The sequence below is a fragment of the Vigna unguiculata genome, chromosome 4 (assembly GCF_004118075.2).
Source record: "Vigna unguiculata cultivar IT97K-499-35 chromosome 4, ASM411807v1, whole genome shotgun sequence".
Classification (NCBI taxonomy): domain Eukaryota; kingdom Viridiplantae; phylum Streptophyta; class Magnoliopsida; order Fabales; family Fabaceae; genus Vigna; species Vigna unguiculata.
Genome location: NC_040282.1, coordinates 32,095,972 through 32,123,771, shown reverse-complemented (window position 1 = coordinate 32,123,771; position 27,800 = coordinate 32,095,972). Strand labels below are relative to the sequence as shown.

The 27,800-nt window shown below is 31.0% G+C and overlaps 2 protein-coding genes and 1 pseudogene across 2 annotated transcripts; all 3 read right to left on the bottom strand.

Moving 5' to 3' along the window:
• Window positions 1-5,607: 5,607 nt before the first annotated feature.
• LOC114181464 (light-harvesting complex-like protein OHP2, chloroplastic) lies at window positions 5,608-7,141 on the bottom strand. The gene is made up of 2 exons (XM_028067929.1): window positions 6,612-7,141; window positions 5,608-5,931 (listed from the first exon to the last, which is right to left on the bottom strand). The coding sequence occupies exons 1-2, from the start codon at window positions 7,037-7,039 to the stop codon at window positions 5,817-5,819; spliced, it is 543 nt and encodes a 180-aa protein (XP_027923730.1). The 5' UTR covers window positions 7,040-7,141; the 3' UTR covers window positions 5,608-5,816.
• A 2,018-nt stretch (window positions 7,142-9,159) lies between these two features.
• On the bottom strand, window positions 9,160-14,229 carry LOC114182683 (annotated as a pseudogene).
• Window positions 14,230-22,689: 8,460 nt separating this feature from the next.
• LOC114182531 lies at window positions 22,690-26,424 on the bottom strand. Its single transcript, XM_028069417.1, has 3 exons — window positions 26,109-26,424; window positions 25,248-25,328; window positions 22,690-23,442 (listed from the first exon to the last, which is right to left on the bottom strand). The coding sequence occupies exons 1-3, from the start codon at window positions 26,265-26,267 to the stop codon at window positions 23,062-23,064; spliced, it is 621 nt and encodes a 206-aa protein (XP_027925218.1). The 5' UTR covers window positions 26,268-26,424; the 3' UTR covers window positions 22,690-23,061.
• Between the last annotated feature and the right edge of the window lie 1,376 nt (window positions 26,425-27,800).

Genomic DNA, 27,800 nt, shown 5'->3' with positions numbered 1-27,800 from the left:
TGTGATTATAATTGTATATATGAAACATAACAATGATTACTTTTCAATTGCATAATGATTAAAAAAAGGGAAAAAATATTTAATTTGCAACTAAAATAGATAAAAGATGTGTGTGAAATCTTAATCTATGTGAGAGAGAAATATGATGGTACATACTTCAGAAGCCGTTATCAAGTTTAAATAGGTTACCACAGGTATTTTCCTAATACTGATTGGATATTTTGTAGGGTAATGTATTAAGCACGAAAGCATACTAAGTGAAGATTGTACCCACCGAGGAAGAAGAATCAAAGTGAGAGCAATGCTAGATGTGCCATATGCCTTTCAAAGTGTAGAAGACATGCTTTTTAGAGAGACATTTGGAGATGTAATAGTTAACCTGAGGAACTCATTTTCAATGCCCATCAAAAGACAAAACTTACATATTGATACTGATATACATTTTTGACAAATTAAAGTTATTTAAAAAATTTATAATTTTGTATTAATTTATAAAATTATTATTATTATTATATATATATATATATATATATATATATATATATATGGTTGTAGGGATTTTAGAATATGTTTTTTTTTTTTATATTTAAGTTATCTACGAAAATTTTCTTAGGTAAGTTACCATTTCGTAGGTAACTTGAGTACTACGAAGTGTATTTTTTCATAAAAAATTTTGTAGATAATTTTGCTATACTGTATTTCGTAGATAAAAATCGTACTTAAGTTATTTACGAAAAATATTTTCATAGATAAAGTTACCTATCAGCATAATACCTACGAAATTCACTTTCTAGGTAATTCGTAGATAAATTTAGATTATCTACGAAAAAGTTTAATTACCTACAAAATATTGCTGTAGATAATAATCATATTTTTTGTAGTGATTTTATATCTTTATGAAAAAATTAGTTACCTTTTTAATTTGCATATAATTCTTATTATATAATTTTTAAATATTTTTTCAATTCAAATAATATTATAGTAATATTTATAATTTTACATATTTTGGTTTATCATTTATTTTTTACTTTTTTATATAAAATTAGTTGTTTGAAGGTATTTTATATTTATATGAAGAAAAAATTAAGTTGTCTGAATTGGTATGATAATATATTAATATTAATATGTTTATTGTTTTTATGAGTTTTTAATTTGTATGGTTGTTATTTTAAAATTTATTTTCTTTGTAAATAGAAAGTTCACAAGCAAGTAACCATGAATGAAATAATTAAAAACAAAGAGTTGTGATTATAGATATTTGTAAATGTTTTAACCTTTAATTTGGATTTTTTTTTTCCAAATGTTGAAATTTGTTGACGAATATGAAAGGAGTTTAAAGTCTCGTACCATAAAGTTAAGTATCTTATTTTAGAAAAAGGGTTGACAATATCCAAGCTAGTTTGAAGAATATAAGGTTGAATAAGAGAAATAAGATTGTACTTGCGATAGTTGGAAATACGAATAAGGGAGGTGCCTTACCAATTATGATGATAACCATGTTTGATGATAACCATTGTCACAATCTCATAAACGCGTTTGTGATCAAGTTCCATACTCCTTGACTTTCCAATATTGTTAATTATCATTCCTTACATCTTTATATTTTGGGCTAACATTGCATTGTTTTTTCAAATGATGCAATGATATTGAAGTACCTATTTTAGATACTTTTGCCCACATGAATTACATTTTGTCTTTTCTTTATCACCTTTCATGCCAATTTTAGAAAAAAATTTCCAAGCTTCAGATGTACAAGTCTTAGCTCTCATACTCACTTTTTGGAAATCATTATCTTCATTGTAAACTACAGGTGACTTATTAGGTTTTTCATTATTTATAATATCATCAACATCGTAATTCACATTGACACTTTTATGAATAGTTTCAGATTTGTGTTGCAAACTAATTTGAGAAAAATAAAATAAAAGTAAAAGTAAAAAATTTATATACTAAACAAATATACAAAGGAACCATAGAAAGTGAATTTCAACAAACAAACCTTAGGAAGACTCTAAGATACATAGATGTAGTGTTTGGCAGCCAATGCACAAGGTGTGGAGTAGAACTAGAAGAGGTGTGGGTGTATGGAAGGTATTATGGGTAGCAGTAATTTGGAAGGTTTGGAAGCATATAAATAAGGCCATATTTAGACAAGGTAAAATGGATGATGTGGAAATATTCAGTTTGGCACAGTTAAATGCATGATTGTGGATGAAGAATAAAATACCAAATATGTCATTTTAATTTTCAGATTGGAATCAATGTCCTATTGAATGTCTAAAAACAATGTAATTGGGGTATCTGAAAATAGGAGAAATCATAGGGTAGTGGATTAGTTAAAGGCAAATAGATTGGTGTAGGATATAAATAATAACAAAGGTTGGTAAAAGAAGTTAGAGGGTTGCGAACATGTACAATAGATTGCAAATAATTGTGTTTGATTAGTGCATTGCAGGTAATTATTACAGGAGTGGAAAGAGTACATTGGAAAATTATACGAACAGAGCTTTACTATCCTATTGAAGTGATGGGCTAGAAGATGGTGCCAAATCTTGAAGATAGCATCACGCTCGGGCTAGACCTTGAAATTTAGCTTGCACAATGAACATTAAGGCTTACGTAGAAGTTGATGTTGGAAAGAGTGCAAGATGATGATTATAATGCACAAAGCTACTATTATGCAGTAATGCATCAATATTCAATTAATAGTAAACTTCTACGACTGTAGTAGTTTTTAGTTCAATTGTTATGTTTTTTTTTCAAAAGGATCACTTATAACAAATATTTTGGTGGTACATCTTGGTTATAGCAAGGACTTTGGACAAAGAGGCTTGAGGTTAAATTGTTGGGTTTAATTGTAATATCCAGGTGAGCAACATGCTTTTGTACATGAGTTGAGACATCCATAATGTCTCTTGTACATATATATATATATATATATATATATATATATAATACATAATACATATAATTGTTGGGCAAAAAAAATTAAGTCAAGCTTCTTTTCATTCATAATAATAAAAAAAAAATCCAGATCGGTTCGAACCTGTGATGAGCTAAGTTTGCTTTCGGGTTACAACTCATTTTGACATATCTAATGTTGGTACAAAGAAGTTACAACAATGCATATATGGAATTTGTCGAGCCTAACCATGTTTAAGTAATCTAAACTTGGATTACCCAATAACCAAAAGTATTTAAACAAGTTAGGAGAATATATCGTCACTAGCCATAAGGTTGGAGTGTGGAAAAAGCCATTTCAAAAGGCCAATAGTAATATAAGCCTAATACTAGGTAGTATAAATAGGTGATGATTATGCATTTATTACATATATATTCTAGTTTAAGGAAGAGCAACAATCAAGTTGGGTTAGATTCGGGTCCAACAACACCAATCCAGCACAATTCAAATTTAGCATTTAAAATCCATATCAAATTGTTTAACTTGTAGGGTTAATTGGATTCGGATGATTTGGGTTAAGTTAAATATGGATAGATGACAGGTTACCTAGATGGAAGGTAGGAGAGAAACGTAATAGGCATGGAGGAAGATGAGAGGCATAGGTAGCACAGAACACAAAAAATACCTCAGAAAAAATAAAAACAAAAATCCTAATATCCTTATGTTGGAAAACATGGCCGCCACCACCAATTTGGCGGCAATAACACCGAAAATTATCACATCCTAGCCACGATTCAACAGACTTAAACCCTAAGCACGAGAGCTCTATCATCTTTTTGGAGAGAGAAAATTTGTTCTTTAAAGGCAAACGATCTGTCTTGCCAAGTAGTGCCACCCGTGAGAGCAAAAAATGATTACACGATGATAATGGTAATGATGGGTTTGGATATAGAAGTAGATGAGCATGGAGTTGTATAGAATCTATTAGAAGGGGAGTCTAACGCAACTAGTGCAGAAAAAATCTTTTTATATCGGTTAAAGAAAAGCTTTCTACACCGGTTTCAAAATCGGTATAGAAATAAACAATATAGAAAATTTTCACTTTTCTATACTAGTTCCAGAATCGGTATAGAAAGTTTCATTTATTATACCGTTTAAAGCCACAACCACTATAAAAAATGTTTGTAAGACTCATCTCTTATGCATCTCGTGAACTTTTGCTTTTGATTTCGTAATGCTCCACTTCACATTTTTTCTTCAATGGACCATAACCTTCTTCATAACTATCATCTGTCTCCATCCTTGAACCTACTCTTCTTCAACTTTCATATCATCCACCTATTTTATGTCCACAATTCTTCATCAGCAGAACACACAAAATAGCATACACCATTCTCAAAAATTGCATACCTCCTAAACTCCAAGTTCTAACCCTTCACCCATGCTCTTCATCATTGAAACCACCTTCCATTCATCTCCATCACTTTTCACCTTCATCAACATCAATTTCCATGATTCTTCATCCTACATTTCCAACGCACAACACATACCAAACAACTTCACATTTCTTCTCAACTTATAATCAGAGAATAAATTAAAATAAATAAATAAATAAATGAAAGCCCCCACCACTGCACAGTACCCCGTCGACACTCACCACGATGCAGGAGCACCACACAGTTGCAAGTTGCACCACCATTGATGCGAGCCAGCAGGCAAACGCGTGTCATCGTCAACCACCATCGAAAAGAGAAAATCGTGCTCCAAGTTGGCCACTATCATCGCAAATCATGCTCCAAGCTAGCCATTATCATCGTAAATCAACCACCACGCAAGCCACTGCGCCTCACCACCACTTCACAATATTATAAAAGTGTCACCACATCACTTTCTATATCGATTCTAGCTTTAATCGGTATAGAGAGTCTTACAATATTTACAATTTTGCTACTGTGTCATTTTTTATACCAAGTGGATTATAATTGGTTGTTATAAAAATTGATTTTTGCAATAGTGCGACGAAGGGAAGAAATTAGGAACCATAAAGGGAAACTTTTTACTTTTATAGTTAGTAATTTCGAAACACGTCGGTTATCCATAAAATTTAAATTCAATCTTCATATCCGACTCTTAGAATCCACTTTTATCCGAATGTCATTATCCATTATGACCTGAACCCAAAGAAAACCGATCAGGCAACAATTTTTATTTTCAAATCTATCATATTCAAACGATTATGGTTTATTTTCTCATACCTACTCCACTTGACTTGAGCATCAAAATATCTTTATAAACACATAGAAACAAAAAAGTATCCGTTGAAAAGAAGGAATAAAATCTCACATTGGAAACTTGATAGTCTCAAATAAAAAAGTCATCTCAATCTTATAAGAAAAATAAACAAAACTTTATATTTCCAATAAAACGAAATAGAAACGTTTCACAATGTCACTTTACAAAACTACATATTATCAGTTGTGACAATGACAGTTCATAGGAAACTATCTACCTTCAAACTGCTGATATTAGACATATGACAATTAATAGGATATTATCCACTTTCTAACTGCTGATATTAGATATATTTTCAACACAGGTTCCAAGCTGGTAAAACCGACTACCTTTTCAAGTTATTCCTCAAGAGAATAGCTGTATAGTTACTAAGTAATCTATCACAACCTTACATATTCTATCAGTATCCAATGTCACTATAAAACTGCACTGCTCTTTAAATTTTTCCATCTTTAGAGGGAGTTCAGCATGATGAGAAAGGAACATCAAATTCTTGAGATTTCATCAATATGAAGAGAAAGCTTGTTTTGTATAAATGAATTACAAAACAAATTACTCAACACTGTTTACACCAGGGACAGGAACAAGAAAGTATTGACACTATTTCATATTGAGGATTCATTCATTCCAAATCTACTATTCCAAAATTCGAGAGAAGGATCTTTATTTGATCAACAAAGTCTGAGCCTGTTGCATACTCTGTAAGCAACCCTACAGCAAAACCAAACATTGCCCATCTGTACAAATGAAATTTCTGATTAGTAAGTTAAAATACAACAGAACATGCAGAACAATGCTGATACAATTTAAGTGTGACAGATATTCATAAATAGAATGACAAAGTATTAAACACAAGTAGCTGAGATGATGCTTTGAATCTAATATCTACTAAGATTTCAACTAATCATGAATGCAGACAAGATAATTGCATCTATTTGTTTTCAGCTTTACACAAAGAAACTACTATCTGCATAAAACTTTATGTTTCCAATAGATTGTGATAGGAATCTTTAATCATCTTACTAGTTGTGAATCTTCTCACAGAAATTTTATGAAAGGAAAAACCGTAATGAGAAAATTGTAAACTTCAGCATCTGAAAATGTAAATGTTACTGTTTCTTTTGCAAAGGACTGCGAAGCTTTTGTAGAACAATTAATTGCGCCAATTGGGTATCCTCAAAACTCTCACCTTTTGGCGATCAAATTAGGCCAAGATAAAAAGAAAGAAAACATTTTGAGCAAACCCTCTTGAATTTGAGGAACAGAAGAACAGAAATTAATAAAAAAGGAAGCAATGAACCAATTAGCTGGTGGTAACAATTAACCAGATGTGCCAAGATAAAGAAAATGCAATTAACATAAACCCCAGATATAGAAAAGATCCAATTTGATTATGTGGCAATAGCAGAGGTTTTACCTTCCATTGTTAATCTCATTTTTCCCTATGAAACCAAAGAAAGGACCCTGATTTGCTTCTTCAAGCTTCTTCTGTTTGAAGTATTCCTGCAACTCCTTAGCCTTTTGCCTTTGAAACTCTAATGTAATGAGATTCTTAGCATCCCCAGCAAGAGCAGTAGCAGGCTTCTGTGGTGGAGGTGATGGAGGAGTCTGAGAAGGAAGTGTTGGCTTCTGAAGCTGAGGAGGAACAGTTGCTGATGATGGTTCTTTTATCTGGGGTGCCACTGGCCTTCTCACAGGCCCTTCAGCCTGAGAGCTCCTTATAGTGACACTGTGAGGCTTGGAAGAAGAAAACCTGAAAGAATAGGATGAAGTTGAGGAAGAGCATGATGGAGAAGAGGAACAAGGTGGGATTTTGATGCATGGGATTGAAGATGCCAGAGACATTTCTTTGTTTATTTTTGTTTTTTCTTTCTCCTGATGCTAACTAACTGTGCTCAGATTTTTACTTTATTTTATTCTGGTTTAGCCTTTTTTTCTTGTATTGGGTTGTACTTTGTGGTATCTTATCAGAATCAGAGAAGATGTGTGTGGATAAGGTGTGACCAAGTTTACACCAGAAAGTGGCTCAAAGTGAGAGGAGTTGTAAGTGTCTTAACCACTGAAAGCTGACCAAGAATGTCGTTTTTTATACTTCATTATTTTATATATTAAAAACATTTTTTTTATATATTTTAAAACATTAAAATTCATGTATTTTATGTTAAAAAAATCAACAAAAAATCTATATTCATTTTTTACTTGATCGTGGTAAGTGATCTGGCATCATCAACCACTCAATTTTGTCTGATTTTGGTGTAGAAAACACAAAGGATAATAGAGACTTCCCTTCCTAAGAATATGCAGCCACTGCCCTGGGTTGTTTTGCTTGGAACCTCCAAGGTTATATAATCCAATATTTTAGAATTAAAATAATTGTGCTCAAATTGATAATTTAAATAAGAGTTTAATATGGTTTTTATTCCTAAATTATTATAAAAAGTTATGATTTCTTCTTAGGCAAAACATTCTTTTCAATAATAAATTATATGTAAATATTATATTATCATTTTCTGTAAAATTAATATTATATTCTAAAAAACATTTCGGATACCATTGGATAATCACTTTATATGACTTTTATAAAGTACAAAAGTTAAATATTTAATAATTTAACTTAAATTCGAGGAATACGATTTTTTTTATAATAATATGAGGAGGAAAGCATATTTAGTCCTTAAAATAAAATTTATATTTTTATATAAACTTTAATTTATTTCTTTCGTAATGATGTTATTATGAAAAGATGAAAAAACAAAATACATTAAAGAAATCGCTATTGTAATATCTTATAAAAATTTATGAAAATTAAAAAAATATGTACTCAAAATAAAATTTGTATTCGAGAATCCATTACATATTAAATATAAAAAATATGGGGAAGTATAATGCTAAAATAAAGTGATAAAAGTTAGAAATGATAAGATAAAAGTTAGAAATGGGTGCTGGAATTTCAAAAGACATTATTTAAAAATGACACATAAAACAAATTTATTCTCAAAATAATACGAGTAAAAGAAATTGCCTCTGGGGAAGTGCTCTTCGAGTATGGAAAAAATAAAACTAGTGTATGGAGAATTATTAAATATGGAATGAACACACTGTAATAGTTTCATTGAATTGATTAGTTTATTGATTATACTAAAATAAGAGTTAGTAATTAATTCAGCAGTTTCACTTAAATGCAATACCATAATTTTGAGTGAAAAAAAAATGTATGCTTCTCAATTATTTTTACAGAAGCATAGGATGAACCCCAGAGTTACTATAGATGTAATATTACATAATTTAACACGTGGTAGCAATAAAAAATATATATATATATATATATATATATATATATATATATATATATATATATATAGATGGATGATAAATAGAGATTGGAGTTTTGAAAAATGAATATAAATAAATCATGAGAAAGTAGCTGGTAAAAATATACAAACCCACACATTAATCGATCTTCCTTCAGTACATTTTTAGAACCAAAGACAGCATTATAGTTCTTATTTCTTCCACTGAAGAATATTCATTTGGTAGATATGTGTCTGTGGCATATGACTCTCCATACATTACTATAGCATAATGCAAATTATATTTGTGCAAAATATCTGAGTAAGTTAAAGAAATTAGTTGCCATATTTTGGCACACTGAAAAGTTTGCCATGAAATCCACAAGAAAAACAAGAAAGCCAAGACAGAGTGCCAATCTTTTCCTCTCATCAGACAGGGCATTTCTTCGCTGCCTCTTGGAAAATTGCAGACACATAATCTTCATTACTCAAAAAACTGAATGAAAGAAAGAGAAAAGGAACCAAATTTCTCTGAAATAAGAAGGGAATACCAAGCTGGCATCAGAAGTTCATTTCCCAATCCAGACAGCAAATATACTTGGCAAAATCGTTATATCTGTACCACTTCTACACAACGAAAGAGCATGAAACTATATATAAATACAGAAATATATATAAAGAAAACAAACTTTGTTTAAGTTATATATAAAGAATAAAAACCTAGAACAGATTATATACAAAATTCAGATGACAAAAGCCAAAGAATTCAGATGACAAATTATATACAAAATTCATCAAAAACAGAGGAACAAAATTGAAGGCCACAGCAAGCATTTATGGAGACAAATGATTGCTCGGGTAAGACATGGCATATGGATCTCCACTAGACTGAAAACATCTGCTCCTTTTCCTTATGCACAGTGATGGAATATGTTAGCAATGAACAAATTGACACCGAAAAAATGGATCTATCTTTTGGAACGCCAATTTACATTATAGCACAGTGACAAGTTTTGTTATTCCCGTACTCAAATTCATCAGATGACACTTCGCTGCAACGAACAACAATCACGATCTCAAAGAATAAGTTACGTGGCAAAACAAGAAAAGGTAAAATATAAATATTGCACGGGAACATGGTTAGAAAGTTCCATTACATCCAGTTCAGCCATTAAAAATAATAAAATGTTTCATAACATCAAAGAAAAAACAAATGATTGTAATCTAGCATGTTAATGGATGAGAAATTAAAAAATACACTAATTATAGTTCGTCCTTATTTGTATTGTTTAATATAATAGAAAAGAGAAACATGAACCTTACCATTTGGAGCGAAAACTACGGCCATATGTTGGTCAATCATCTAAGACATGAAAATTTAATCTAGAAGAGCTACAGGGTAAGGTCTTGTAAAATGTCCAAAATCTGAACGGACAACAACTGAAGGTTTCACCTCTTTAGGCAATGATTTAGCCATTAAAGAAGCTAGAGAAAACCGAATTTAGTCCTCCAAGGTTGCATGCATCACTACTACATGACTTCCAAAACTTTATAAACAAATTGGAAACCAAAATAATATGAGGGATTAATTTAACATTAAATACTCGAGCAACTACTTCAGAGACAATTTTTGAAGAAGTCGTAAACAAAAGAATCTTCCAGGGATTAATTGGAACCATAATAGTATGAGGACTAACGTCATAAGAGGTTCTATTTTGTACAAAAAAAAGTAAGATTTACTCTATGTGATCGAAACTTGAACAAAGGTTGTCAAAGATGAAATCCTACCTAAAATACAAACAAAAGTATATTAGCACAAACAATAAATTTGGGGATATTAATCGAATTGGATTACATCTAATACACCTAATCCTTCAAGTCAAACTAATTAAATTGGAATAAATTAGTGTGCTTAATTAGATCTTTTTACTTCAAAACCGAATCAAACCTCTATTTTTGTTTCCTTTTCATATATTTGTAGGAGGTACTCCTTGAATCTACATTCGACAATAAAAGAATCCTTTTCAATTCTTCCTCTTTCTTTTTCTCTACTCTCCCCCCACTTGACTGTTACCTATGGTTCTAAAAGAACTGAAATTAACCATTGCAGTTGAACGAAAATTTTGAGAATAAGGCTCTGATTACAAAATAGAAAAGAAATATTATAGTGCTAGGTCATTTGAGGGGGAATTCACTAGAGAGATTCAGGATCAATGAGCAACAAGCAAACCCATAAAGAGACACGACACCACTTCCAATCCAAAACCTTAACGCAATAGGTATGTAGCTCTTCTTTCTTATATTTAGTTCAAATTTCTCATTTCTACTAGGTGGGAGTCAAACTCATGATTTCCTACAACATATGATTCTCTATTGGCAGGCAGCCCTAATTGCAGTCACCCCTAGCCTACTTTAATTGTGGCGTATCAAAGTTGTTGTCAGTGTCTAGGAAAAGGCTACCAATGAAGAGGTTGACCAGAAAAGTTGATTGGAGAGTTGTAGTGTGAGGCAGCTGAGACATCATCTCACAGGGTGTTGAATCACATCATGTAGAGATAAAACCTAAGCAAATGCTAATAAAGTTTGGCCCATCCTTGTTGGACAAGTCAGTTTTGTAGAAATAAGTTAAATTTTAAATACAAATTTTAAGATGATATTAGAGGTTATTCTAAGATCCATTGTTGAGTAATCTGCATTACCATGCTTCCCAGCCTTTAACCCTGGGCCTGATAGGCTATGCTGCCTTAATTAATCACCCATAGCACAGCTTAATAGCTGCCTTTCAAAGTTAGCTCTCAATATCTCAAAAAGGGCTACCTATTAGGGGGTTGAGTGAAGCATCATACTGAGTAGCTGTCAAGATGCCAGCTCTTACGAGTTAAAATCGTACCTCAAGTAAAGATAAAGATAGTAATGCTTACACAGCTTGAGTAATCACTTACCGTAAAAGCAACTTTTGTAGGATTAAGAATGCATTACCAGGATAACACGTAATGAGCTATAAATTTGAGAACCACTACCCTAACAGCATTTCGGTATTACTAGTCCTGTTGATTATAGAAAACGCTGGACACAGAAGTGGTGAAAAGATACTGAAGAGATTTATTTATCACCATAACTCCATAAGCAATAATCGATGAAAGACTCCTTTGTCCCTATACTGTAATTGACCATTTACTGCATTTATCCACGTACCAATGTTCAATGGAGAAATCCTTCAAAATGTTGAATTTACAGCGTAGAGAGAGAACATGGTTGGGAAGGGGTCTCCAATTTATCACAAGATCAGAATTACCAAACAGAAGAATAAGCAAAATCTGACTCTTCAGAACAATCAGATTAATCATTCAAATGGATAGGCAAATAATGCAATTTATTCAATCATCTAAACCAAGGTTATCAGTTAGGCTTGTTCAAATTTAAAACTAGTTTCACGAACCGTATCAGTTAGACCTGATAGACAGTACTATGAAAGAACAAAACATAAAGCTTCTTACAGTTCAGAACTGTGTCTGAAAAGTGAAGCTAAATGTATGTCTGCTCTGGCTAATCAGAATTCAGCTCACTCTTTAGCTCACAAAAATGCAAACCATTTTCACTCAAAGCCCCAATCCTTTCTTAGACCTTCGGTGACAATAACTATCAGAATTTTAAATGAACTGTGTCTGAAAAGTGAAGCTAAATGTATGTCTGCTCTGGCTAATCAGAATTCAGCTCACTCTTTAGCTCACAAAAATGCAAACCATTTTCACTCAAAGCCCCAATCCTTTCTTAGACCTTCGGTGACAATAACTATCAGAATTTTAAATCAGTGAGAATAAAAGAAAGGAGAACAGAGGACAAGCATGTGTGATTTGCTATCAATCAGACAAAATAAAGTACTAGGCGTTCCTAGTGACAAAACGTGAGACATGAGACAAAAACTTTCAAACTTTACATATGATCACCCAAACAAACTTCTTAACGAAAACAAAAACGGCAAAAGTATCTGCACTGAGTATGTAAACTTTTGCATATAGAAGTCAGTAGACAAAATAAAATATTCAAATACCTGGGTTCATATTCATGTAATTGAACAAGCTCACTACCACAAGCATCAGTCCATTGCACTTTCCTTCTCTCTGTTTGGACATGAGCATCATTCTCCTTTCCACCTGATGCCTCATGTTCAGCAACAACCTCGACAGGAACTGGTTTTTTATTTCCTTGCCTTTTTAAGCTACTTTTAAGTGCAACCTGTCTATTATCATCATTTACATTGTCAGGAGGATACTGGCCGTTGATGGAAACCAGGGTCCCTGAAGAGACATCATGGTGTTTGGCATGGACCACTTTAACATGAGATGCAGTGTCAAGACTTGCAGAGGCGCAGCCGAAGCAAACAAAGGAAGCGCACCTGCTGGAGAGGCGTTTCTTTCTGGAAGCCAGCTGGAGCTCGTGGTCAGATTCTTGGCCTACCAACTGGAACTGGCTCAACGGCAAAACCCTCATGGATTTATCCTCACTCCTCTGACCCAAGAGAAGAAGGGTCAAACCCTTACTATATCCTGAAGCTGAAGAAGAGAAGAATCCTCCACCTTCGACTGTCAATAACATCAGTTCAGCTCATCGGCGCACCAGAAAACTATTTCAACATACGGCCTTTCACAAAAAAAATAATTTATTTATCAGCATGATCATGTCAATTTCTATCTAGTTATCTTCTACATGTTTTCATAAAGTAATTTCCATCCCTTTATTCACACAATTAATAGAATATGCTCAGTTTATCGCATTCAGAGTTTGCATGACAACAAAGACAGACGCATTACAGTGAAGATGCGTAGTAGGACACTAAAACAAGGACAAACAAAGTACCAAACCACTAAGAGTTTCCCATGTTTCTTAATGTTCCAATAATGAGTCGAATCTGTCGTACAGAGGTTCAAACATCTAAAACAGTGCCACAAGGAATCAAGCTGTTGTACTTGGCCACGATTATAAGAACAGTTTGAAATCATTATTAAACGAAGCACCTTTTTTTTTATAAAATTTCAAACAACAACTGTTGATTCATCACTAAAGAAAAATAAGGATAATCTTATTCTATTGGACGAGGTCAGCTACCAGGTAAAGTGAACTACATTATGACACAACCCCAAGTTTGTTTAAAAACCAAATAACAAACTGGTAAAATTCCACATGGAAAAATAGGAAAAGAAAAGATCTCAATTTCAAGACAATCAACCCACTAAAAACACATTTTAGCATGCAATTCTCTCTCTCCCTCTCCCTCTCCCTCTCTCTCTCACAACCTCCCAATTTCGCAAAATTAAAGCAGAATTTGTATAAACATTTTGTAGATACTAATCTTGCTCGATCCTCAACAAATTCTTTCTCTGAATATCCAATACATCTACACATTCAGAATTCGAAATCGTCCAATTGTTTTCTTAAACACAAACTCATCCACTTTTCAGAAAGAAAAAAATGTTAAATTAATAATAATTAGCGCACTGAGAAAAGGCGAGATTCAACATTGTCGCTTCTCCTCACTTTCTCGGGAAACAAAGAGAGAGATGAAATTTAAGGAAGAAACGAACCGTAGATACCAAAACGTTGTCGGGTAATCAGCGACGGAGATCAGCGGTGGCGGTGCGTTGAATCAGCGGCCGCGGCGGCACTCCGATTGCCTCGTTGGAGCAATGAAAGGTTGGAATAAAGCTAGTGAAGTAAAAGGGGGAAAGAAAAAAAAATGAATTTGTGTCTCTTTTCTTATTTTTTAATTTTATTTTTTATTAGGTTAAGATTATTTTAAAGATGAATAATGAGTGTGGCGGAAAGATACATCAGACTATTATCGGTGGGGTCCTATGAATAAATGTCATGAAACCTTTATCTTCTCCTTTCACATTAAAATAAAATAATGTATTTTTTATATTTAAATTATCAAAATAGGTAAATTTAAAATAAACTATACAATTTAAAATATGTCGTGTTTAAATCATGCAACTTTTATTTTTTTTTATAGAAGTTGTGAGTTCAGAAGAAGATTTTGATACGTCAGTAAAGTTGTCAGGTGAGCACACAACTCTCACTCCTATTGGTAATTACTTCTGTGGTATAACTTTATTTTAACAATATATTAAGTTACGTGGTATTTGACATAAAAAAAAAAATAGTTAATCTGTGTAATTTTGTTGGACTAGCCAGTTCCCAGGCCTTGAGGAATCATAGGTAACAACACTTATCCAACAAAGACCATTAGATTAAAGTCTAAATCAGGTCAGACTCATGAATCCTATTATACAATAGCATATATTACGAAGCATATGATTATCTACAAGTTAAATATGTTGTTATCTCATTTTAAAATTAGTCTATTTTTTAAATTTTATATTAATTTAGTCATTCATCTTAAAAAATGTGAAAATTTAGTTATCTTATCAAATTTTGTTAAATTTATTTGATATTTTAAATATATTTAATGATAATATTTAAGTTAACATATTGAAGCGAAACTGTGTCAAACAGTGTAAACAATTCAAATACTATTATAAAATGCGTTTAAAACATTATATAAACTTAACAAAAGAAGTTGATTAAAAAAATTAAATTAACGTATTTTTAAATATGAATGATTAAATTGGTCAAAAATTTTAAAGAGAGACCAATTCCAAATTTCACTGAAACTTGAAAGACCAAAAACATATTTAACCCTTAAATCTAAGATTTCCTATTAACTTAGGTATAAGTTCTCATTATTGTGAAGTCCGGTGCATGAAGAATCGGAAGATCCAAAAGGTGTCACTCGAAGAACATTTGTAAAAGTTAAATTTATCCTATTAACTCTGGTTATCATATATCCAAAACTTAAATTTTAAAACATTTGGAATAAAAATTATAGAATACCTTGAATTTATTTATAATAATTTTGTGAATAATATAAACATGACAGTGGATTTTGAAATTAATTAATTAGAAGTAAAATATCTCACCCAAGTCAAAATTTAATTATCACAATGATTAATTAATTAATTAATTAATGTAGAATGAACAATTATACAAAAATATCTCATTCTAGGAATTTATTAGAAAATAAAATAATTATTGGAAAATATCGAACACAATCAAATCTTAAAATCATAACAGAATGCATGCACTTCTTCCGGTCTTGACAGCTTTTGAATTTATTAATTTCAATTCATAAAAAATCATAAAGCAAGAAATTTTACTCGCCAAGTAAACTAAATAATTATTTTCTAATTATATATTACATTAATTTTAAAATAAACTTATAATCATTTATTAAACTAACAAACAATATGTTGAATTATTTTAATTTTTTTCTTTTATCTACCTACTATAATGAACAATTTCTACCTAGATACTAAAATATTTCAGTATAAAAATATATAAGGTAGTCCCTTATTCTTTAAAATAAATAGTTGTTATTCAACCCAAAAAGATATTATTTCTTAAGCAAATTTTATTCTATTGTTAAACACTTTCTATTCTTAAAGTACCATCAAAGAAAAGAAGAAACACAAAAAGCAAAAAAAAAAACAAAAAACAAAATCACGGCAACTTTAAAAGAAGATTTCTGTAATGGAAATCTAAGTCGAAAGCACGTGTTCAGTATTAAAAATTAAATTTATAATCGTATCTCGAGTTCATGATTTTATTTGTCTACATAAAAAAATCTATTGCAGAAACTAATTTCGATAAAAAGGATTTGAGAATCGTGTGCTCGGGTAACAATGCAGGGTGATCTGGTTCATTTAGGTTTGCAGTCCGCACAATGTGGGTCAATGCGGGTTAGTGTGCCTCATCTGGTATTTTAACCGTAGATTTGAAATGTTTGGCTTGCTCCGCATAAATGTGGGTTAGTTCGCTTTTTTATTATTATGTTTTTTCAAACTTTTTTTAATTTTTATGATAAGAATTTTCATGTTTAAAGAATTAGAAAATTTTAAGAAGTTCACAAAATTAAGAGAAAACTTTAAGAAGTTTACAAAATTAAGCATAGATTTTGAGAAGTTGGATGATAAATTGATAATTTAACATTCTCATCATATTCATATTTATACTATGATATGTATTCTTTAACTTTTATCACATTAAAAAATACATAATACTTGTCTATTTCAGTCATACAAGAATTTGAAATATTAATGCAGTAGTCCATAAAAAAAATAACTGTTATACACAAGTGCAAATTTTGTTAAACGGATTTGCAGATCAGTCCACACAGGTTACGAACTTTTGTGGGCCAAGCCAGTACAGGCATGCAGATTCACTATCCTGACATGTCCCACTTTATTTTTGGGGACTGATCCGACGAATCAGACTTATGCTATTATCACCCCTACTCACGTGACAACTTGATTAACAAAGGTGGAGTTCTTGCACACAATTTTTTATTTTAAAATTAAAATTCAAAATCTTCTTCTAAGTCCATGGACTTCTACAAAATAGAAGTTGAAATGATAATCTGAATCCGACTTACACCAAATTATGTAATTTATTTAAAATTTGCCTATTTTGGTAATTTATGTATAAAAATGCACTATTTTGATAAAAAAAAACTAGTAAAATAACACTTGCAATTAGGTTTTATATAAATAAATAAATAAATAAATAAGGGGTATGCTATTACTCTCTTATACATACACACTTGTGGTATTTCTATCTCACAGTAAATAAATATTATATTTAAATAATAAAGCTATTTTAGAAAAGATATTTCTGAGTATTAGAAGACCATAAATTGAAACACTTAAGTTTTTGTTTTTCAAAAAGATTATTTTATTTCTCTTTTGTGCTTGGATTCTCAAATCGAGTTTTTTATTAAAGAATAATTAAATTCCTAGTATTATGCAATTATAAAACATTACTTGGGATTCAATTAGTGATTTTTATATTTTTTTTCACTTTGCACTTAATGGCGTGTTATTAATGTTATCTATATAAAATTTTCTAAAAGACTAAAGACTTTCAAACAACCTAAGACTAATAAAACAAGAAAACGAGTGATTTTAAATGATATTCTCAAACTTTCAAAAAAATTATTTATTTAAATAATACACAAACAAATGTAGTAGAATCATATAGGTTAAATATTATGTCTATCTAAAACACCACACTAAAAAAAATTGCCACTTTCTTCAAAATGTTAGCAAGGTAAATTTGATAAGAAAATAGCATATTTAATTTAAAAAATGTAAAAGTAAAAACATATTTAATCAGCATTGCACACTTTGGGTTTGAACCATCTACATGGTAGGCAAATTGTATTTCATTTGTTACAAAATAACTAAAGAAAGTTGCTATGTTCTTTATCTCAAGGTTTTTTTTTACCAAAATTGTCTAATTTTATACTTAAATTATAAGAAATAACAAATTTTCAAAAATTCTATTGTTTATAAATAAGTTGTGCTCAAGAAGAATGACTTCACATGTAGAAGACGTGTTCACCATACACGACTTTAGTTTCAATTTAAAATGCTCAAAGAAGTAATGCACTAACAACACAACTTTTGTGGTGTGAAATTGGACTAAAGTCATGCTCAAGCATGACTTCTATTTTGTTAATTATGTCATAACTCTATTGATGATTATTAGCATTCTACACCTTATCACCATAAGAGAAAAGAAAATGGAGAGAAAATGAATTTTATTAAGAGAATGAACGAGTTCTCTTGAAAAAATACACAATATGCTATTTAAATACATTAGAATACGGATGACAAAATGGGTTCGTTGACTCACTCTTAGCCCACAAAAAATACGTCGTAGTGGACTAGTCCGCCACTAAAAAATAGACTAGAAATTGCAACTCGTCCTACCACAGGACATATCGACATGTTGCCACACCACTTTTTTTTATTTTTAAAATTTTTTAAAATATATATTTTTTTTAATTTTATGTTTAAAATTTGTTTGCATATACTTATAAATAAATATTTAAAGCATATTTAATTATATAATTTTTTTTAACTTTTAATTTATTAATTAATATTTATAATTGAATAAAATAAAATAATTATTACATTTACACGTTAAATTACTCTATTATAACAAATAATTGAAACTTATTTGTATGTGTTAATGATTTAAATTATAATAGTATTACATTTTTACATTTTTACAAAAATATAATATAAAACATTTAATATTTTTTATTATTTTTATTTAAAAAATAAAAAACAAAACTGGCCAAAGGGTCAGAGGTGGGCTGCCCGCCAATTTGGTAGGCTAGGGAGGTGGTAAGGGGGACAAGCTTAAATGGGCTGGCAGGTTAAAAATTTCTACCCGACCCACTCTACATCAAACTAAGGAAGAAAATTAGTTACAACTAAACATAGTCAAGCAACATAATTAGTTTTAAAATCACGAGAGATCAATAGGATTTTCATCCTTATTGTCTAATAATGATACTAAAGCCACGACTAATAATATTGGTTAATAACATTTTCTAGTTTTTTTTCATATTTGTATTTTGCTACTCATTTAATATGATTTTAAGTAATTAGTTTACATTTTCATATGATTGTTCCATAGCATTTAATTATGATTCTTTCTTCATACATATGATGAAATTATATGATAATGGACGAACTAGAATATCATGCATTAAGGCTTTATTAACTTCTTCATCCAATATATGTCTTGTTTGTATCTTATAGTCTCACTTGTTCTTTATGTCGTTCAAGTTTTGAAAGTTGAAGTAAGTAGACAATAAATCTTGATTTCATAACTTAGATTTCTTGTGTAGTGCAAACTTTGAATCTTGTATTAAAAAATATTTGTGCAGCAAAAAGTAACAAAAAAGATAGTGATACTTATCAAGAATGTTCTTGGATCACACAAATTGTTGATGATGTTACCTATATTGAAAGCTTTATTGTGGACACTCTATGAGATTATCAATGTTCAATAATTACAACTCATTGAAGTTGCTTTCTGTTGCTTCAACAATATTCACTTCAACCAGAGTCATGCTAAAAAAGGTTTAGAATTTGAAATAAGAACTCCAAGAGATGGTTATTAGTGATGAATGGTTTTCTTACAAAGAAGGTAATGTAGGTAGTGTGCAATTTGTGAAAGAAATTCTATTAACTAATAATTGATGGATGAAGGTCGATTATATACTGGCTTTTGGTGCTCTTATTTATGATTTTCACACAAAAAAAGATATAGATATTACTACTCTTCACTTAATATATGAAATGTGGGATTCAATGATTTAAAATGTGAGAAAAGTCATATACCAACATGAAATAAAGACAAAAGTTGAACATTCATCCTTTGAGGCAGTAAACTCAATATTAATTTATTGTTGGACTAAGAGTATCACATATCTTCATTATCTTGCTCTTTTTTTAAATTCAAGGTAATTGTATAGTTAAATTCTTTTATGATTATATTTTATTGTATACATATTATCTATAATATCATAAACTTATAATGTTATGTTAATTTATATCTATGCATTTTTAATATTGTAGATATTATAGTCATAAATGGTTAAATGAAGATTCACAAAGATATGTACCACATTAAGATGTGAAACTTACTCATGAAAAGAAGAAATGTTTTAAGAGGTACTTTGATGATGTGGGTGTAATGAGACAAGTAAATATAGAATTTGCTAACTTTTCAAATGGAATGGAAGGTTTTGTTGGTGTTGACTCTTTAAGGGATAAAGGTAAAATGAATGCAAAATTGTGATGAATTGTTCATGGAGCTCATGCACCGACACCTCGAAATATAACTCTTAAGGTACTTGGACAACCATGTTCTTCTTCTTGTTATGAAAAGAATACCTACTCTTTTATACACTCTTTGAAAATAAATAATAAGATGACATCTAAAAGGGTGGATAGTATTTGTCCATAACAATTTTCATATTCTCTTAAGAAATTCCTCAAAATACAAACTAGAGAAAACTAAATTATGACTTTTCATTGATGACAATGAAATTCTTGAGATTGTTTATCTCTTGATTGAACCATTAGAAGTTGTAATTTTCAATGAAAGTGAACAAATATGAGAGTCGATCATTATAATTTACATATGTTTTTTTATTAGGCTTTTATTTTTAGAAATGTTTCTCTTTGTTTTAATTTTTTAGATTATGAAGAATAATTAGTACTTTAGGTCAACACCCAATTTCGTTCAGGTAAATAAAATTTATTTTAAAAAATATTCAAAAAAAAAAAGTTTTTGTTTTACAAAACTAATAATAAGAAATAAAAATTAAATTAAATTAAATAAAAACAAAATCCAAAAGAAAAATATGAAAAAGAAGTGTAGGGAATGAAAGAGTGAGATGGTTTTAACGTATGAAATCCAAAGATAGGCATCACACATAGGTAACACAACTATCAATCTAGGTTTTCCTTTCTAATCCCAAATCTTTTGTAAGGTATTCATTCCTCTCTTGTGAGGTATTCACGAGAATTATTGTTTCTTTAATATCAAATATTCTAAAAATAATTTTAATTTTATATATTTCAAATTAAAATACCAAATAAAATTTTACACTAGTGAAAACATTTATTAAATTTGCAATGTTAATATTACCTAGTTGATAAAAATTAAAAACACTTTTAAAAAATATAAAAGGAAAACAAATATTTAAATTAAAAATATTTTAAATGTATGTTTACTTCAATTTTTTTAACTCTAATGAAATATTTTTTTCACACTAAAAAAATCATAATACATTACTTGATCAAAATCACATAAAGAACAAAGATTAAACTAATAATAATTAAAATTTAACATAAATCTTTTATATTTTGAACTTCAATATATATTGGATGGTGATAAAAAAATTCATGGCAGATATAGCTATATTATAGTAGATAAAATTTATTGATATAATTATAGTAATAAAATTACACATATGATATGATAATGAGTTAGAAAATAAAAATAATTATATAAAAAAATATAAAAACAACATTCTACATTATAAAAATAAACAACAAATAAAAAGATTATAAGAATGATCAAATAGAAACAATTTCATAGACTGTTGAATGAAATCGTACAAAGAAGAAAAAAAATGTATAGTTAATGGTATGATTAGATGAAAAAAACCTTAGAGATCTAAGAAAAATTTTCAAATATCAATATAGTCGAACGATTGAGATATAATAAAAATTGTTTTAACGAAACAAAAGAGTTCTTCGTTTAAAACAAAAATTAATCATAATAGAATAAAGAAGATAAATAGATAAGTTTTGTATACTAACTAGTAAATGAAAAATATTAACTAGTAAATAAAATGTTTATACTATTGAACACTTAAGTTAATATTGTTAAACATTTTCATGTGAATAGAAAAAATACAATAAATATAAATATTTAAAAAATATAAATATTTAAATGTGAGAAATAAAAAATATTTAATTTACATACATAATTTTGAACATTGTACAAAGGTTTTGAAAAGAAAAATAGGAAGTGTGTAATATATATATATATATATATATATATATATATATATATATATATATATATATATATATATATATAGAGAGAGAGAGTTGAAAATCCAAGTTTGAGTCTAAGTCTCACATTAATAAAAAATGAGAAAGTTGAACATCATAAAAGGATAAAGACCTATAAACTATTTGTCTTAAAGTTATGTGTATTAGACTTGTATCTCATTAGTGTTATATCTCCCTAATAATTTTTTCTGGAAAAACTCAACTATAGATGTGGGTTGATTCCTTAGTGGAAATTTTAAAAGGAAGCTTAGATTATTAGGAGAAAATTATGTAACTTCAGGAGAGTCGGAAATTGAATGAAATGAGTTTTTCTCCACTTTGAAAGCTTGACACAGTTAATGAGCATTGGGCAAAAGGCTTAACCTGTTGGCATAAAGAACAATGAAGAAAAATTCAGAAAAAGAAAGACAAAGTTATTGGTCAATAAAATTGTTCAAGATTGATCTGGTAGGTTCAAAAATCCCAAATTACTAAGGAATCAAGATATGGTTAAAGGCAATATATATTCACCCTTTTCTCTTAGGTCACTAAAATACCTTTCAAGATCAAAATTGTAAAAAAACCCATGTTCCGATAAGTTTATATACATCAGTTGAAACTGTGTATTGAAGAAGAAAAACAAAGAAATCTCTGAACTTTTTTTCTGCAAGTAACCTCACAGAGATCTTTGAACACACTACAAGAAAAGAAAAGCAAGGCAGGCACCAAAAAGAAAATTGAAGCTGTAAATTGCCATATAGAGAAAATTTACATATTAAACTTCAGAATCAGCCCTACACTGAAAAAGACATCCTTTTTGGTGAAAGAGCGAGGGTTGAAACAATTCAAGGTACAAAATAAAACTCTTAACAGAGAGAACTTTACAAAAACCACTAAGAACCCCAAACCAATCATAAGGTTGACATAAGCATAGTAAAAGGTTAACAGAATTGGTTCCTTCTTCCGCCGGTCGTTTCTTGCAAGATCCGATGAGAAAAATCCAGACATAGAATTTCCAAGGTTGTTGGTTTCTTTCGTAGCTGTTGCAGAAGGCTGGTGAGTTAAGAATTTCCAATTGATAAACCAATATACAGGACTAGTCTGGATGCATATCCATGGCAGAATCATTGGAGTTCACTATTGTTGATTCCCTGCCTTGCTGAAGAAGAAAGCCATGTTCAGTGTTCCGGTTTCCACTCCCCATGAAGGGACCATTGCTGTAGCATCCTCCCTCGCCGATTTGATAATGTTGAAGGCTTCGGCGTATTGGACTTGACAAGGCATTTGAAAACACAGAATTCTTCGGTTGATTTTCACCTGGTTCGGCACGAAGTCCGTGTGCAGCTATAGTTTGGCCAGAAGACGCTGAAGTGACGGGAAAGCCCGAGACAGGGATATGCAATGTTGGTTGTGACTGGTGGTGTTGCAGTGGTGCTCTAGGTGACATAGATGGATCTTCACAATAATCCAGCTCATTCTGCAAGACGAATGGACTTTCATATACTTCACCACCCAAATCATCAATAATTTTGAAAAAATGAGTATCACAAATGGAAAAGATTGACACTGCATGTCATTTACAATGTTACTCTAGTTGTCCCGTTGAAGTTCAATATTCACAATCATGGATTATAACTAGGATTACATCAGTATGATAAAACTCTCCTTTGAGCTTATAGGGTACTTTGTAATCACAAACCACCTTCTAAAGCCTGGGTGGATTAAAAGAATTCATGTGCTTGAATATTTGAAATAGCACATGTATACCAATATACACTTCACCTGTTATATAAGTACAGAAGATGAAATATGGGGGGAGCAAAATAGCTTTTATAATATATGTCTTAATAAGCAACATTTTAAACAATGCATAACCTAGACTATTTCATGGTAGTAAGTATACTGTGATACACACATACAAATTGTACAATACGATACTATTCTTTTCCCTCACCATACATTTACTCCTGCATCACTCTTGTATCATTCAATTAGTTCTCACAATTGCATGAATCGCGATTCTGGTCTCTATCGTGCCCTAAATCACTGTAAATTTGCATTTGGGCTTTACTTGAACTGGGTTGGATCATGCAAACTGGTTTGGTAAAAAAATAAATTTAGTTTCTTTTAAACCATGAACTAAACAAAAAATAGGTGGTAATGGTTCCTCTGTGCTTGCTTCTCCAACCATTAGCACAAACTTAGTAAAAGAGCAGGAACTGCAATACGACAACAGGAGGAGCAGGACAGTAGGAAGAGCGGAAGAGCAGTGGAAGATTGTGGACAGCAAAAATAGGGGGATGAGAAAACAGAAGAGCTGCGGAACAACTATGGTTATAGGAATCTTTATACCACATTATTTTTTAAGGTTGTGTTGCTGAAATTGTAGTAAATAAATGCACAAATAAGTACACAAATACAACCACTCTTTTTGACTGAGGTTGTTTTGTTATTAATTGTATCTTTGCATGTTTATATATCTTATATATTTAAGTATATCTTACATTTTTAAGTGTTTGTGAATCATGAATCTTGCTATTCACAAACTTTCCGATACATAATTTGCACCTCAATTCAACTACCATGATTTCATATTATAAAAAACATTAATGAATGAATATATCAATCTCAAGAGTTTAAAAAATTAACAATTAACATTCATTCAACGCTCAAGCTTCGCATGCCGAAAAGACCAGAGAGAGAGAGAAAGTTGCCAGAGAGAGGTCAAGGACAGTGACCCTGGCTATGGAGACAAAATTGAATAATTAAGCAAGCATCCCTACCAGTTTCTTTCCCTGTGAGGCAAAATAACACTCGGATGATCCTAGCTGGTTTATAGACTGACTATATGAAGCTTTTTGTTTTGTCAGGCTTGGTTCAGAAAGCTTATAAGTTGACAACCTCAAGTGAAAAATTTAGCCCATGATCCGGTCAATAGTCCATTACAAGGTTTTAAGAAGCAGTCTATCCACAATCCCAGATGTTGCTGCATTGGCCATATATCCCTGCAATTTTGTATTTATTGTGCATGTAATTGCAATGCTACCACAACCACAACTTTAAAAACATTGATATAAAAAATAATGTCTCAACTAAACCAGTTTTTCTGATCCTTTGGCCTTTCATAAGTCATTAATACATAACTCATTTGCAATAACCTAAGTCCACGACATTAATCCTTGTGTTATATCTGTTTGCTACATAACAATCCCCCAATCTCAACAGTACAAGCATGCACAATAATATTATATTATATGCAAAAGGAAGAAATGGCAAACCAACCTGAATGTAGTTGAGCACATCAACTGTTGCAACCCTTGATCCTCCTTCTTGTTGTCTCCAAATCCACTGATAAAGATTTTCCTGAAATCAAAACATCCCGCAGCGAAAATAGAAACGCATGGTCAAGACCCCAAACATAAGAATAAAGCACATACTAGACACACTAATAATAATTATGCTGCAGTTACAACTGGAAAAGTGGAACCAGCAAAAGTTTTGATTCACAACACGAAAGAAAGTATATATAAGGATACCCCTACTTGCAGCTGCACAACCAATCGAAATACATGAAAGATGAGATAAACAGCACAATTGAATCACTAAAAATGAGGTCAATATGGGAGTCAAAACAATTCCAACAATCAATAAGAAAATATTAGTTAAAAAAAGAGAACCAGTACTCAACAACAACAGCAACAACAACAAAAAAAAAATAGTTTAAATAGTAACAAACTTTCCCAAATGTAAAGATATCAAAAGCAGCTACAACTTGTTCAAATAATGTATACTCAAATTGTCTAACTAAAATGAACAAACTCTGATTCAAGCATGTCTGAACAGGAAAAAAAAAATTCCACATTTTCATCCAAATCCAATCTGCCCGAATTCAAAATCAAACACAAAAACATATTTAAATTTTAAAAAACGGCAAAAAAAAAAAATCATGTTCTCTATTTTACCAACCAACACAAAATCCCAGCAATCTAAACTCCCAAAAACCGATCAAAAGAAGACCCAAATAAAAGAAAAAAAATCAAATCCAAATTCAACTTTCCCAACAAAAAAAAAAAAAACCCTTTTTCTATCTTAGCAAAATGGAAAAGGACAAGAAACAACGAAAAAAGGGGCGAGCTTTATCACCATGGCGTGGCGTTCACCGGCGTTAAAGGATAGCTTCTGGTGGTTCATGGTGTGCGTGTAGAGCTGGGAGAGAGAATTGGCGGCGGTGCAGAAGGAGGCGTAGAGAGTCCGATCGACCTCGTCGAGGCTGGTGGTGATGGACTTGCGCTTCTTGGCCATGGCGGAATCGGTGGAGAGAGCGTTAGGGTGGTTCCTTGAGATCGGCGATTTTGGTGACAAGGGTTGGTGTTAGCGGTGGCAGAGGAAGGGAGTGTTTGGGTGCACTTTTACAGAGGAGGAAAAGAAAAGGTTGTGAAGGAGAGAGAAGAAAAGCTACATGCAGTGCTCCCATTGATGGAAAATATTTATACACTTTTTTATCTCATCTTTTTTTTTATTTTTAAATTATAGTAAGTACTTATATTTAAACTAATTAAAAATGGAATAAATACAAACATGCAAATAACAGAATAGATTTAATATTTCTTAACTTTTAAAATAAAATAAAATATTTATTTTAAATATGAGATAAAAATATGAGAGGGAGAAAAATTAGGGTGAATTTTGAATTTGGCTTGAAATGTATTCAAATTAGCATGTAGGTTTGGAATTAGAAGTTGTGTTTTTAACTAAAATATTTAGTTTAAACAAAAGCAAGCACGTTGTGAATTATTTAGTTAGATACAATAATGATCTCAGTTAGACTTAGAAGGGCTTTGAGTGGGAGGTTTGTTGATTGGGTGGTATGTTATTTCCATACATTATCCCATTATAGAACTTGACTCATTAAATTTGAAGGTTAGCAAGTTGGAGATGACAATCCATTTAGAGTGCATTGGTCATGGAGGAAACACTATATCATATTGATTTGCATTTATAGTTGAAATCCAAGTATATAAACACTTGGTAATATTTTCCTTTGTCCGATATGGGACTCTTTGTCTTTTACGCATAAAAAAGCTGGAGTATTTCCAACTACGAGTCTCGAGTATAAGTAAGGTGTAACCAATGCTCACTAGGCAAGTAGGTAATGTAAGTGGTGAAAATCCACAATCATTTAATAGGATTGCATGAAGTTTGGGTATATAAACTTGTAGAGGAAATGTGATCTCCCTTATATGGGACTTTACCCAGGTTGAAACATAAATGTAAAAGTGCAACTTCTCATCTCCAAATTTCGTGCAACACGTGATATTCCTTAGTTTGTCCATCCTACCAGTCACGAGTTGTGAATTCCCAAGGAAGCTTGGCACACATAAAGCCTATGAACTATGAAGATTTGGCCGATATGTGGTTTATTCCTCACTAGGCACATTGCACCTTCTATTGGTAGAATCCATCTCTCTTAGTCCCACATTGAATATGTTTTGTGTGCATAGGTTGCCTCCATTGCTATATATATGAGGCATACCCCACCCCTCTTGTAGATAACTTTGATGAGTATTGAATTCAATCTACTTTATAAGTTGTCTTCTTTACTCTTTAAAGTTCCCTTAAAATTTGGAGTGTGTCTCTTAGGCTTGCTTCATTTGTGAGCGTCCAAGTTCCTAATCAGAACTTGGGAAAGTTCAATATTGTTTTCTTTCACTCCATGGGTGCGAGAGCGTGCCATTGGGGAGCCACTGCCATCATTACCCCTTCTCCTTTTCTTTCTTCGTTGTTGTCACCATGGTTTCCACTAAGGATGACAAATAAATATGCCTTTATCAGTAT